Source organism: Haliotis rubra, unplaced genomic scaffold (genome assembly GCF_003918875.1).
Source record: "Haliotis rubra isolate DU_JTF1 unplaced genomic scaffold, ASM391887v1 Scf169, whole genome shotgun sequence".
Lineage (NCBI taxonomy): Eukaryota > Metazoa > Mollusca > Gastropoda > Lepetellida > Haliotidae > Haliotis > Haliotis rubra.
Window position 1 is genome coordinate 137,767 of NW_025765658.1, and position 14,147 is coordinate 151,913.

The window sequence follows — 14,147 nt, forward strand, 5'->3', positions numbered from 1 at the left end:
CAACTGAAGCAAACTATTCGACGATGACTTGGCAGCGCTACACAAGAACAAAAGTCACATCAAATTCAACCGGCCCGTTTACGTGGGGATGAGCATCCTCGACTTATCCAAACACTTGATGTACAATTTCTATTACAACAAGCTGAAGAAACAGTACGACGACAAGTGCGAAGTGCTGTACACTGACACGGATTCCCTGCTGATGGAAATTCGCACCGAGGACGTGTACGAGGACATGGCTGATAATAGCCATTTGTACGACACCAGCGACTACCCTAAAGATCACCCTATGCACAGCCAAGTCAACAAAAAAATGCTCGGCAAGATGAAGGACGAATGCGCTGGCACGCGGATCGCCGAATACGTCGGCTTGAGACCCAAGATGTATTCCATCAAAAAAGCAGACGACGACGAAATCAGAAAGGCAAAAGGCGAGAAAAAACACATCAAGCACGCCAGATTCAAGGAAGCCCTGTTCAAGAATAAAACGTTCAAACACCAGATGAACATGCTGAGAAGCGACGGACACAGGATATACAGACTGAGAATCAACAAGACGTCGCTGTCTCCCATGGACATGAAACGATGGATCGCCATCGATTGAGTCACCACTTACGCGTACGGACACACGCACATATTAAATAATTAAAACTCACGCAATACATACATCATGGAGAAAATTTATTACAGCCCACATGGGTACTGGAAAGGCGCGGACGCCGTCCTGAAACTCACCAAAGCCGCTAGAGTCTCGGAAGACGTCACCAAAGCTTGGCTTAAAAAACAAGCCATCTGGCAAGTTTACCTGCGGGCGCCTCGGTACATCCCGAGAAGAAAATTCGACATTTCAACGCCGAATCGCGTTCACTAATCCGACCTCCTGTTTCTACCTCACGAAAGGGTAGAAACATAGTCAAGGGATTCAATCGCACCTTAGCCGAACGTCTGTTCTCACATCAGTACTCGCAGGAGTTAATGGATCCCAAAAACAGAAACACGGAATGGGTTGTACGCTTACCGCGAGTGGTGGATGCCATCAACAATGAAGTCACCAGACTCGTGGGCAAGAGACCCGTCGAAGCCATCAAAATGAAATCTGTTAAATCGTCGTCGGCAGCGGCACGTCGCGATAAAACAGAGAAAACATTACCAAACCGGGTCAACGTTAGGTACTTGTACCAGCCGGGAGAATACGAGGGAGACAGCAGAAAATGCGCCACCGATCCGATATGATCCGCGAAAATGTACAAAGTAGACCTTGTCAACATCAAAGACGGCAAACCGAACTTGTACTACTTGAAAGACGGACCGCCGAGAGCATTTGTCAGAGAGGAGTTGATGATTGTATCTCACGACACAGTCCCTTTTAGATCGCCCACTGTATGATCATTCTCATGATTATTTGTATGTGCTATTAGGTTGTGGTATGCTATGTGGCCAGCCAAGACACACACACACACTGCAACTCGCCAACAGAGCTCGCTCGGTGATACCGAGACGACGACCCGGGGGAAACTGTAGAGAGATGCGTTTCATTCACCTTCAGACATCTGTAGCCTCACTAGTCAGCCGGCCGTGCATCATCATAGCCGAGCCAAGAGACACACGCACACACACACTTATACTCGTCCACGGCGCTCACTCAAAGCAACCCCCCGAGACGGTAGCGAGGTGATGACTGCCGAGACCTGCGTTTCATTAGGCTGAAAACACCTCTCGCCTCGCTAATATATAACAATTACGACAATATGTTGGATTGTTAGCCTTTCGCCAGACTGACCCCATGCTCACTAAAAAGTGATTATTTCCTAAACTATTAGACCGATTTTCATGAAATTTTGCATGCATCTCGGTAGATGGTTACGCTATAGCAAAACGGCATTGGCAACACTCTTGATGACTTCATTAGATTAATTAAGACTTAATTACGACAAAAAGTTGGACATTTTGCCTTTTCCCGACCGATCCCATGCTCACTTAAAAGTCAATATTTCAGAAACTATTCAACCGATTTTCATCAAATTTTGCATGCACCTCGGTAGTAGTATACACAATGGGGCTACAGGATTAGGGACTTCCAAAGGGCTCAATTTTTAAATTGATCCATTGGGGGGGGGACCTGGTCCCATAGCCCCATTGTGTATACTACTATTAAAGTTCTTTATACTTATCTATGCTGATGATTTATGTATTTTTGTAGACTCTGTTCTCGAGTTACAAAAGAAAATAGACGTTTTACACACGTTTTACAACAAATGGGGCTTAACAATCAATTTAGATAAGACTGAAATATTGTTTTTTCGAAATGGTGGCAAATTAAGGAAATATGAAAAATGGAAACTGAGCGATGTCCCAATCAAGATATCAACCTACTATTGTTATCTCGGTATCATTTTTTCAAATAGATTGTGTTGGCCCAAAGCTGTACAAACATTAGTCCAGAAAGCTACTAAAGCTGTGGTTTCCATTCATAAACTAAGTTATAAACTTCGTAATATTTCTCCAAAGGTTCTGTTAAAAATGTTTGATTCACAAATCAAACCAATAATTCTGTATGGTTCAGAGATTTGGGGTATCCATCAGTGGTTGTTTCTTGAACGCTTTCAAGCTAAATTTTGTAAAATTTCAAATTTACAAAATTTAGCTTGAAAGCGTTCATGAAACAAGTTACTTGTTTTTGGTGTTGGCTTCAAATCTACCAATGTTGCTGTATTTGGTGAATGTGGTCGTTATGGTATTTACGTTGATACATATGTCAGATGTTATTGAAATGCTATTGAAAATGAAATGTATTTTATTTTTGTTTGTCCTGTTAATCAAGATATACGTCTTAAATATGTTCCTCACTTACACGTGGACACTATCAATCACAGAGAGAATCTTGAAAGAATGCTACATTCCTCTGATGTTTTATTGTTAAAAAACCTGGCAAATTTTGTGAAAGACGCTGTCAGTCTACGATCATCATATCTCTAAAATTTAGGAAATGCAGCGCCAATTGTAAATATTGGCATATAATATATACGTGGGCCTGAAGCCTTATTACTGAAATAAATGAATGAATGAACGGTTACAACACGTGTGCCATCAACAGGACTGCCGCCAAAACGTAGTACAATGCCTGTTAAAAATGGAAAACGACACCAACCAGTTTAGCTTCATATTGAAGAGTGAACAAACTTGGCACCACGATGTGATAAACATGTAAATGGGGCCACCCATCAGGAACTTCTTTCAGTTTCACATATAAATACACTGTGTGCTTATCAACTTGTTGACTAAGGGTTACAATATAAATTTATGTTGAGTGTCATGATGTGGAGGTTTTTCTGTAGACAACAACGACCATTTTGGCACAACATGATAAATGGAGAGATTTACTCATAAATTGTATTCATATGTAGCTTTTAATGTTGAGTATTAAACTGTCCTAAATAAAATAGTTAAATCTGGAATGACATTACATTGCCTTTGCCTTCCCCAGAAGCCCAAGTGTTTCATGCAAACTGTGTCTGTCCAGCCAGGGATATTGTTTATGCATGTTAACACTGTAACATTGTCACAGGTGTTCCCACCCACCTGGAAACGATTTTAACACCCACCTTTGCCAGTACTAAGTGGGAGTTGAACAGGGTGTGTAGGTTTCTTCATGAAGTGCAAATAACCTGGTGACCAAATGGGAATAAGCCTGTTTGTTCAAACAATCCTAAAGTATGGCTTACACGCCCACAAATGTGCCCACAGTGGATTTTGTAAATGTGGAATATTCCCTGTAAAAAGGAATGCAATCCAAGATGAGGCTTTTGCCCCTGGCAAATCCTTTGATATATATTTGATTCATGCAGAGAAGGGGCAGCTGATAATATTCCTGTTGATGCTGAAGGTGAAAATCCGGTGAATCCTGATACTATCACACCTGACGTTGGTGTGTCTGCTACACCAATAGCTGGAATAGCAGCTTTACCAGAGGGCACTACTTTTCTGTCTGACACTGACTTCGATATATCTGTTCTGACGCATAACAAGCCCTGTTCTTGGGATGAATCAAGCTAATTTGTTGTCAGTATTACAGATCCTGCCGAATCACTCCTTAACCCTTGTCGAAAAGAGGCAATAGAAAAACCAAAACTTGAAAACACTTGCTTCTCAAAATGTAATTTTTTTTGAGATTCACGAATGAAATCTCACACAGTGCAGGTTCTTAAAACTGTACATTGCAGACAAGCATTCAAGCAATGAATGATGCTGGTTTGTGTTCATGAGTGGAGCAAAGCTCCATGAGAAGTTATATTGGCCATTGTCCAATGACACAGAAATCACACCACCCATGCTCTGTCCCCCATGCTTTCTGCCAACTCGGTTCAGCCTTTGTCTCATGCTGCACCATCAGTTGACAGGCCTTTGTTCCTTTTTGGAATGAGCCTTGCACACTGAATACTATGGGAACTAGAAGGCCAGTGTCATCAGGCTTTCTCTCAAATTAACAACTATCTATTCAACTTTGCATATGGTGAAAAAGATCTGTAAAACGCCATGGTCTTGAACACGACCTCGTTCTAGTTGACTGGTTTTTGATTGGCTGATAATAATGTGGGCGGGGTTGAACTTGACATTAAACTGACTTGTCTTGTAGCTTGTGTCACATTATTGCTCTGAACAATGCCATTAACTTCCTTTCGGCTGTTTCAGGTTGGGTGTTTATTGTTAATGATTAAACATGCAGTCTGTGAAGTTATTATTGTTGTCTTATTTTAAACCCTAGTTTAACATTTAATTCATCTCAATTATTTAAAATGAATCATTAAAACACTACCAACAACAGCACAATCTTAATCCCTTCTCATGTGTATGCTCTATGAGGCTTAATCTCACACTGTCTACTCTACCCTGTAATCTCTCCTTTCGGTCAGTTCATTATGCCAGACAGGTAAATACCACGTGTTGTTTTAACTAATTGTAGGGATACTGTCACATATGGGTTATGGGCTGTAGGGTTTTTTTTGGATATAGAACATTCCAATGTTTTCAAATTGCAGTCACCAAACCTGTTTTTGGAAGGTGATCTTGTTTTCTTAGTCCATCAGGTGAATGAACACGCAAGTGTTTGACTTCGTGATGTTGGTGTACACACTGTATTCATGTTGTAAAAAATGTTATAATAAACACATTGTATACAAATAAAATATTTGCCCCTTTTGCTTTGTGTTAGTTATTTCTTGCTTTAATTGCTAGTGTTTCTTTGGGACTGATCACACTTTACATGTTACTACTATAACACAACGGATAACTCTGAATTCTCACCAGCTGACACTTAAGGAGATTGTCTGATGTAAAACCACGATAAGGATATGTCAGTTTTATATTTTGCAGCTATATTTCTTATAATATTTGTTATCAGCTGTTAAGGAGGTTACAGCAATTATTTTTATCCTTTCACATTTTATGTATATTTTGCAGATGTATATGACTAAGTATCACAACAAATAACCGATCCTTTGCACTTCTATGGAAAATAAAAATGTAATAAAACTGAGGTTCAATGCACTATACTATAGAGACCATGTACCAACTTCTCCGACAATATACAATGACGGGTACTTCTCTAGTGAATCTGCATTGACTTATTGACTTACGTAACAGCATTTCATAGAAAAGCTTAGTAACATACAGGAATATTTATGGGTAAATTTCGTCATCTTTTTTATGACAAAGCTGAAAGTTACTCGGAATTTTCTTAAGATTATGAATCTGGAACTTAACTCTTTCAGTGTTTATTTTCCATACAGGCATAGCCTGCACCTGAATAGAGGCTCAATACAATGGTCGAACATAGCAATAATAATGCCAGCAAAATATACCATGAAAGCTGACAAATAAATTCCCTTTCTAATTGGTTTTCAATGATCATATGATAGGCAAATGACTTGCATACTAGTACAAAACATCGTCGGAATCAGGGTCATCATTATTTCTTGTGAACTGCTGGAATTGTCATCAATATTTCTGTCGGTGCTATAGCTAGAAATACTTTCAAATTGAAAAGGTTGTGCATATGTGTTATTATCTGTATCTGGTATAACCATTGAAATCCAAAATTGACTTCATGGGTTGATTTATTGACCAAAATAGGAGTAGATCTCAGTAAACGAACAGGCACTGTACTGGTGCTTTGCGAGTGTTTTGATATTGCGAGTGTCTGCTATGAGGTCACACGATCACGCGACCGTCTACCTCATTATCTTGAGACAATAATTGCGAAATGTATACGAGTGACGTGCGTTTCTGATTCCTAATAGAAGCTGTGTAATGAAATATTACTCTGTTTTGTGTATATTATATTGACCGATGAAATAAGCCATCTGCATTGCTCTTTTTTTAAATCCTTTAAGGTTATAAATATCATAATAAAGCCTGTAGCACAATATGAATTTTTTTAAACTTTCCTAATGAGTTGAAACTCAAGACTTTACAAAAGTGAAATGTTCGAAAAGTCATAGTCTTGAAAGAAAATACCATGTCAAAACAGAGTACCATATTGTCACTCTGTGACAGGAAGCTGATGCTAATTGTCATTCGGTGACTATGTGAGCTGATTAAAATGGAAACATGACGAGAAAAAGTTTTGCTCAACTCACTGCAAAGGAGAGGTCTTCATGAACTATAAATACTAATAGATGCATTTGATTGCAGAATAAATCATTTTTACTGAGTTACTTTTTTTCCTGTTGAAGTATACATGTCTGCTGATTTACCTAGTGTCTTGTATGTAGTAGTCAGGACTCACGTTGACTGTGAGGTCAATGTAGGAGCAGGTGGCCTCTAGCAGCGCCTCGATCTTGTACCTAAGTTCGGCGAAACAGGGTCTGTCCTCTGCCCTGGGGTGCCAGCATGACAACATCATCTGATAGCTGAAAGAATGCATCACTATAACTTCCTGTTGCTGTATGGCCACAATATTAAAAAGACAAAAACATCAGATGCAGCAAGGCAACAGGGCTCACTAATACCATGACCTTTACTCCAGTATCATCTAATGAACAATTTTGATACTGGAGATACGTATACTGAAGGCATTGGAGCCAGATTGTCTTTAAGGTGAGGTAAAATGGGGTTGAACATTGTACTTAAGACTATTTCACTCACATGACAACGTGCATGCATGTGTATGTGTGGCTGCTTGTACTAGCCCAGACTTAAGCTGGTTATATAGTGCTTGCCTGCTGAGATACCATGCTGCAGTTAAGCATGAATACCCCACTCAGACACATTATACTGACTCCAAGGCGACCAGTCCTTGTTGTACCCATTAGGTAGGGACCAACAAGTACTATTTTTTAACGTCGTTTGGTATGACGCAGCCGGGGATCGAACCTGCGACCTTCCACTCTCCGGGCAGACGCTCTAACCACTACACCACAGAGCCGGTTGGGCGTTGTGTTTAAAAGCAACAATATAACATAGAAATGGCAGGATTCAACGATGAACTGCAGTATCATTGTCAAGTTTTCTTGATATGATACACTTGACTTGACACTGATTAATATTCTAACCCAAGATTGACTGTCATTTGGATGAATGTTTATGTTTTATATTTTCTTTTATACTTTTGTGACTTCCTGGTATTACGGAAGCTCTGATATTATTTACATGACATCTTCTAAAGATCACTGTTTAAGACACAAAATGGTAAGAAGGACATCACTGATTAGGATTTCCCGAATATCAGGGAAACAGGTTACTGACTCTCACATATGATAAGGAGGCGGCTGCATACTGACGTGTCAACACCGAGCTCTGCATGTCTTGACCCATAAGTGTTGTCTGGAGCCATATATCTAACACTACGAACACTGTCTGATGCCTGTCGACCTCCTACATCATAAAATGTTCTCAGATGACTAAAAAGAAGAACAAGAAACCATCCGAGGTAAACAAAGTTGAATGCACGAAAACTGTCAACACCCACAGTCAAATATGGAAACATACCGAGCCAGCTTGCTCTCACACCCAACCTGTGACTGGTACACCGAAACTTGTCCTAGAAACTTTAAACCTCATCACAGAACACAATTTGACATCACAGATACCATCCCCTGGTACCTTCACCTGTATAGGAATTTCTCTGATAGATTATGCTATTGCTTCATTTGATGTCTTTCCTTTCATATCGCACTTTTCTATCCGCGATTTTGATCCATTGTTTTCAGATGTTCACTCTGCTCTTGAGCTAACGATTGAGTGTCCTTCTCAAATCTATACACAGCTTGCCAACATGACAGAAACACACGCATGTCCAACAACTGACCACGAGGAAGTGGAACAGTAACCTGTCAGAGAACTTTCATTCAGAGATTAAAATGAGTGACATTGCTAATATACATGAACAACTAGATAGCATGTCCTGTGACTCTGATGTTGGAACACAAATTGACGATATTGTTCAGAATATTAATGACATGTTCTGCTCATGTGCTAAGAGTGTATTCGGTGAATATGAAGTTAGGAAAACCCTGAGTCCTGTTAAGAAAAGGTTATGTAAACCATGGTTTGGCTGAGAATGTAAAGTTGCCCGCAGGAAATATTTCTCTGCAAAAAGTGCATTTTATTTACACAAAACACTGTCAAACAAGATTGGCCTTCAGAAGGCAAGTAGATCCTACAAGAAAACATAAGGAAAACATAGTAATTAATTTAGACATAAGTTGCAATGTAAGTTTGATAACCTTCACACAAGTGTTATGAAGTCCTTCTGGAAACTCTTGAAATCTGGAAATACGGATGATAAATGACCCCCTATTGATAAACTATTCCATTACCATAAAGAATTAAGCACTGATGATAATGATGAATCCAATGAAACATGAATACAAGATGTAGATGACAATGACTATCTTGATCAGCCTATTACAGAAGATGAAATTATGAAAGCTGTGAAACACCTTAAAACTAATAAAGCCAGTGGTGTAGATAATATCATAAATGAATATATTAAATGCACAATAGACAAGATGATAAAGGTGTACACAAAACTCTTCAATAAAATTCTGGATTCGGGTTGTTACCCCCAGCACGTGGCTCAATGGAATTATTCGACCCATTTACAAATACAAGGGTGACTATCTGGATCCAAAGAATTATAGGCCAATAACGCTGTTATGTTGCAAGATAAATTGTTTACATCTGTTCTCAACAACAGAATAACTATTTATCTTGATTCTTTAAATGTTTTATCTGCGAATCAAGTGGGATTTAGAAAGGGTTATACGACCTCTGACCATATTTTCACTCTTTTTAGCATAATTCATCTTATAAAAAGTGAAAAGAAAAAGATATTTGGTGCTTTCATAGATTTTGAAAAAGCTTTCGATAATGTATGGAGAACTGGAATGTGGATCAAATTACTAAATTATAACATAACTGGTAAATGTTTCCGTGTTATCCAATCTATGTACAGCAGTATAAAATCACGTGTAGCATGTAAAGGACAAACATCAGAATATTTCAACTGTCTTAAAGGTGTAAGACAGGGAGAAAATTTATCTCCTCTTCTTTTTGCTATATATTTATATGACACTGAACAATTTTCACCTCTTTTTCATGTGATAGAGATGTTTTTGACAATGAAGAACTATGTATATACTTGAAATTATTTGCCTTACTTTACGCTGACAACACTGTCATATTGGCAACTTGCAAACATCATTTACAGTATCTGTTGGATATATTTACTGAATATTGTAAATCAGCGAAACCTAAAATCAACGTTGAAAAATGTAATATACTTATATTTAAAAGCAATAGAAAGGACTATAATCATAAATTTGCATTCTCAGATACTTACCTAGAGAATGTTGATGAATATAAACACCTGGGTATCATATTTAGTAAGAAATGTACCTTCACATCAGCAAGAAGATCATTATGTGAGAAGGCTATTAAAGCTATGAACTACATTTTATCAAAAGCTAGACGTTTTAATTTATCTATTGCCTGCCAACTGACGCTATTTGATGCTATTATGATTCCAATCTTAAAGAACAAATAAACTTTGTTTTTTTGTACTCTTTTAACTATTACATATGAAAGATTTGTGGTTAGACTTATGCGGAACACCAAATTCATTCTTAAAAAACTTGTGGTTAATTAATACCGAGCGATTAAAAGTTGCCAAAAAGTCGCCTGCTTCACTCTCGCCCGCCAACGAAACCACAGACAGGTTACGTAACTCTGTCGCCATAGCACTGCAGTAATGTCATATAATGAACGATTTTCAGTTAGTTGTATAGAAAGTGTGTAGCACGCTCATCATTTTGATGATCTCTCGACATCAACGACGACATGCCGAATCGTTGCGTTGTCGTCAATTGCTCCTAGTGGTCAGGCGATGGTGTCACCATGCACAGATTTCCACAGGACCCCGCAGTTCGTGCTAAAAGGGTTATGTTTGTGAGTGCGAAGCGTGCGTTGTGGAAGCCTGAAACGATATCTTACTTGTGTTCAGATCGCTTCACGGAAGTTAAAGAATCAAAACTACTTACTAATTGTAGTAAAGTAAAGATTTTCCATGACACAACTTGTAACATAGCGATTTCTTCCTCGGAAGTGAGGTTGTGGTCGAAGTAACAATAATATTGTAAGTAGTATTATATTGACACCCACCTCGCTGCAAGGAGAGAAATTGTTATGTTATAAGTTATGTCATGCAAAATCCTATTGGCCATCAATCAAATACATATTTTACTACCAGTAGAAAGTAGTTTTGATTTTGTAACTCTGTGAAAACAAACCTAAATAGCGGATGTTCGCGACAGGGCACCGCCATTTTTGAAAATCGTAAAGTGACGGGCTAAAGTCTGTTAGAATTAATGAGATGATGGTTTGTTTTCATCAAGTTAGAAAATCAAAACTACTTTCTACTCGTAGTTAAATATGTATTGGAATCATAACCAAAAGGATTTTGCATGACACAACTTATAACAGAACGATTTCTTCCAAGGAAGCAAGGTGGGGGTCGAAGTGACAATACTGCGCGATAAATTTCTTGCTACATTCACGTGGTTAACGTCCACTCACCAGTATGTAGATACTAGCCAATGTGCGTCTTTATATTTGGTCTTATAATCCTAATTAGTTTATTATCATACTTGTATGCATTTTGTAACTAAATAAACAGCAGAGTGAGTGAGTGAGTGAGTTTGGTTTTACGGCGCTTTTAGCAATATTATAGCAATATCACGGCGGGGGACACCAGAAATGGGCTTAACACATTGTATCCATGTGGGGAATCGAACCCGGGTCTTCGGCGTGACGAGCGAATGCCTTAACCACTAGACTACCCCACCGCCCCCAAATAAACAGCAGATGATCTGCTGATACTTATAGTGAATTTATAACAGAACTGTAATATCTAGACATTTTATAGTTTGCCAATGTGAATCATAATTCGCACACACACCCTAGTGTATGTTGTCGGTCTCATTACACTTCACGGCGAAAACAATTATTCTGTTGAATGCTACGACAAATGAATAAAAACAAAATGCAAATATTAAAATTAAAACAGATTAAAGTTATAGGAACAATGTCAGGCTATTACCTTGTTCGAGGAATGTATCCATCAATATCCACAAAAACGAGTGATATGCCATTCATCTGCAGCTGTTCCAAGTGATGTGTCTTTTAACAGTATATGTACGAAAAAAGTGATAAATCTTCTCAGGTATTTCACATTGGTGTATAGTCTCATTGGTCACCCAAGATAGCACACCTGGCAACTAATTGCATAATGTCCGCCTTTCTTTAAAAACAGTAATTTAGTTAGCCAATAATGGGCAATCAATCAATGTATTGCCGGTTAATCCTTTGAAAGAAGGACGTTGTTTTTACACAGACACCGACACGACAGAGTGCATTCAGTATAGATTAGTAAATCTACATACATAAACACTACCTTTTGACAAATCCGCTGTGTAAGGTAACAGTAATTAATCAATCAGCGTGTTATCGGTTAATACTTTGATCGATGTTTATAATGTTGAATGTTTACTCCAGACACAAGAATTGCCAGATGGGAAACTTTGTCGGGGTAATCTAAATGTGTTACCACTAATTATACCTGTTATAAATTCATTAACTGACCATCAAGTGAATGATGACAAATAACATGTGTAGGTTTATACCACCTAACACGGGTTACAACAAGGGAGTATAAATTGCTGTATATGCATGTGAAAACTTATGGGCCGACACTGTTTTGAGAATACAAACAGATTTTTACATGACATGATTAAATATCGAGGTAAAAAAACACAGAAATGGGATCAATTTGGATCAGTCATTATACAAATAAGGCCTAACGACACCAAGCAATTTTGACAGAATCGTCTATGAAAACAAGTTGTAACTCGGAAACTAGGCAAAGCAGGAGACAAAATTAAATGACAGTAGATAGTGAGAACATATAGCTTTTATTTTCCACAACAGTTGTCACGATTTCAGGTTTATACAAACCTGTAAACAAGATAGTTTACCCCCTGAAACGTAGATGAATTCTGCATCGGCCCTCATATCTATTCCTCATATGATGTCACAGAGATGCCCCGCTCTGATTGGTTGAAATTTCGTTCGTGGGTGAGAATTGTGCACTGTTGTCAAAAAGGTCGATTTAAGTTAATTAAAGACCGAAGTGAGTAGTTTTAATGACAGGGTTTCATTTATAGCGATGCCAGTTAGTGATTTATGTATTTGTACCCCCCTAGAGTATATGTGAACTTTAACATGTGGAGCTGAAATATGGGGTTTTGAAAACTTAAGGACTATTGAAAATGTTCATTTAATGTTTTTAAGAAAATTACTTCTCATTATATGTTGTATGCTGAGACTGGAATGAAACCAATTTCTATTGATATTCACACAAAAATTATATGCTTTTGGACCAATTTGACTTCAGGCAAATCCTCAAAGTTATCTAATATATTGTATCATATCTTATTTAATGCCTCTTATAGATCACCAGATAATAATAAGTGGATCTCATGTATACATGATATATTAGTTCAAACTGGAAATAATGACATGTGGATTCAACAGTTTTGTGATAAAGTAGAATGGATAAAGCATATGGTAAAGAATAGTCTCATTGATTTATTTATACAGAAGTGGCACTCTGATTTAGAAGTATCATCTAAGGGCAGATTCTATAAATCTATTAAACTTAAAGGTCACATGCAACGTAAAACACAACTTTGCAGATTCTGATACCTTTCGGTATGGACTTACCGAAACAAAGCGTCAAAAATGCAAATTCAACTTATAAAGTTGAAAAATAACGCGATGAAAAAAAACGCGCGAAATCGGAGTTCAAACGTTTCACTAATTTTCCCCAGACTTTTCTGGGGCATACGGGTTTCAACAGCTGGGCTGCGCTCATAGCATGTGCGCAGTAAAATAGGTTCGCGCAACTTGGAAGCGGGCCGTCTGGTGAATACTCGGTGAAGGCTTTGGTGTGAGCTATTTTCATAATGTTTTGTTGATATCTCACAGGCGAGAGCTTTTTATATGTTATGACAGTAAATTAACTGTTTATATAATTTCATTTGTCTATTTCACCACACGTTCTTCTTACCGAGTCACTTTCTCAGTTCGATACTTAAAAGCAATGTCATTATTTAGCGTTGACAGAATTTCTAACTGTGATATAGATATGTTGCTGTCACAGACAAAACTCAATGTATTGTTTTATTGACACCTGTGTGTCTGCCTGCCTGTCTGCTATTGACAATATTCAATACACAACTGCGATCACTGACCACATGCAATTTGAACTTAACACCAATCAGGCTATACACCATAAAAAAAACGCATTGATTTATGGCCCGAGTTCGGTCTCTGTCACATTATGTAATTACACAGACAGGCAGGTGTGATACTTGAACACATGACATGTTATGATGTCTGTTGATTGCAAAATGTTATACACAAAAAATGAGCATGTATTTAAAAAACCCAACATCTGTATAAAAATACACACATAATGAGCTGCGAGGGCGGCATCTGCAAATGAATCAGCCGTTACACTTGAGTGCACACCCACCCGCTCTGACTGGGTTCGGTATCCCGGCTGCTTCGTTTCGAGGGAGGTAAACCCA

General features: G+C 38.2%; 1 protein-coding gene across 1 annotated transcript in view; it reads right to left on the reverse strand.

The window, feature by feature from the left end:
- LOC124272352 (vascular endothelial growth factor receptor kdr-like) overlaps positions 1-14,147 on the reverse strand; it is a 462,777-nt gene that overhangs the window by 47,730 nt on the left and 400,900 nt on the right. Inside the window, exon 21 of the mRNA XM_046707526.1 lies at positions 6,753-6,908. Within this exon, the coding sequence (XP_046563482.1) occupies positions 6,753-6,908 (156 nt within the window). The remainder of the gene's footprint in view (positions 1-6,752; positions 6,909-14,147) is intronic.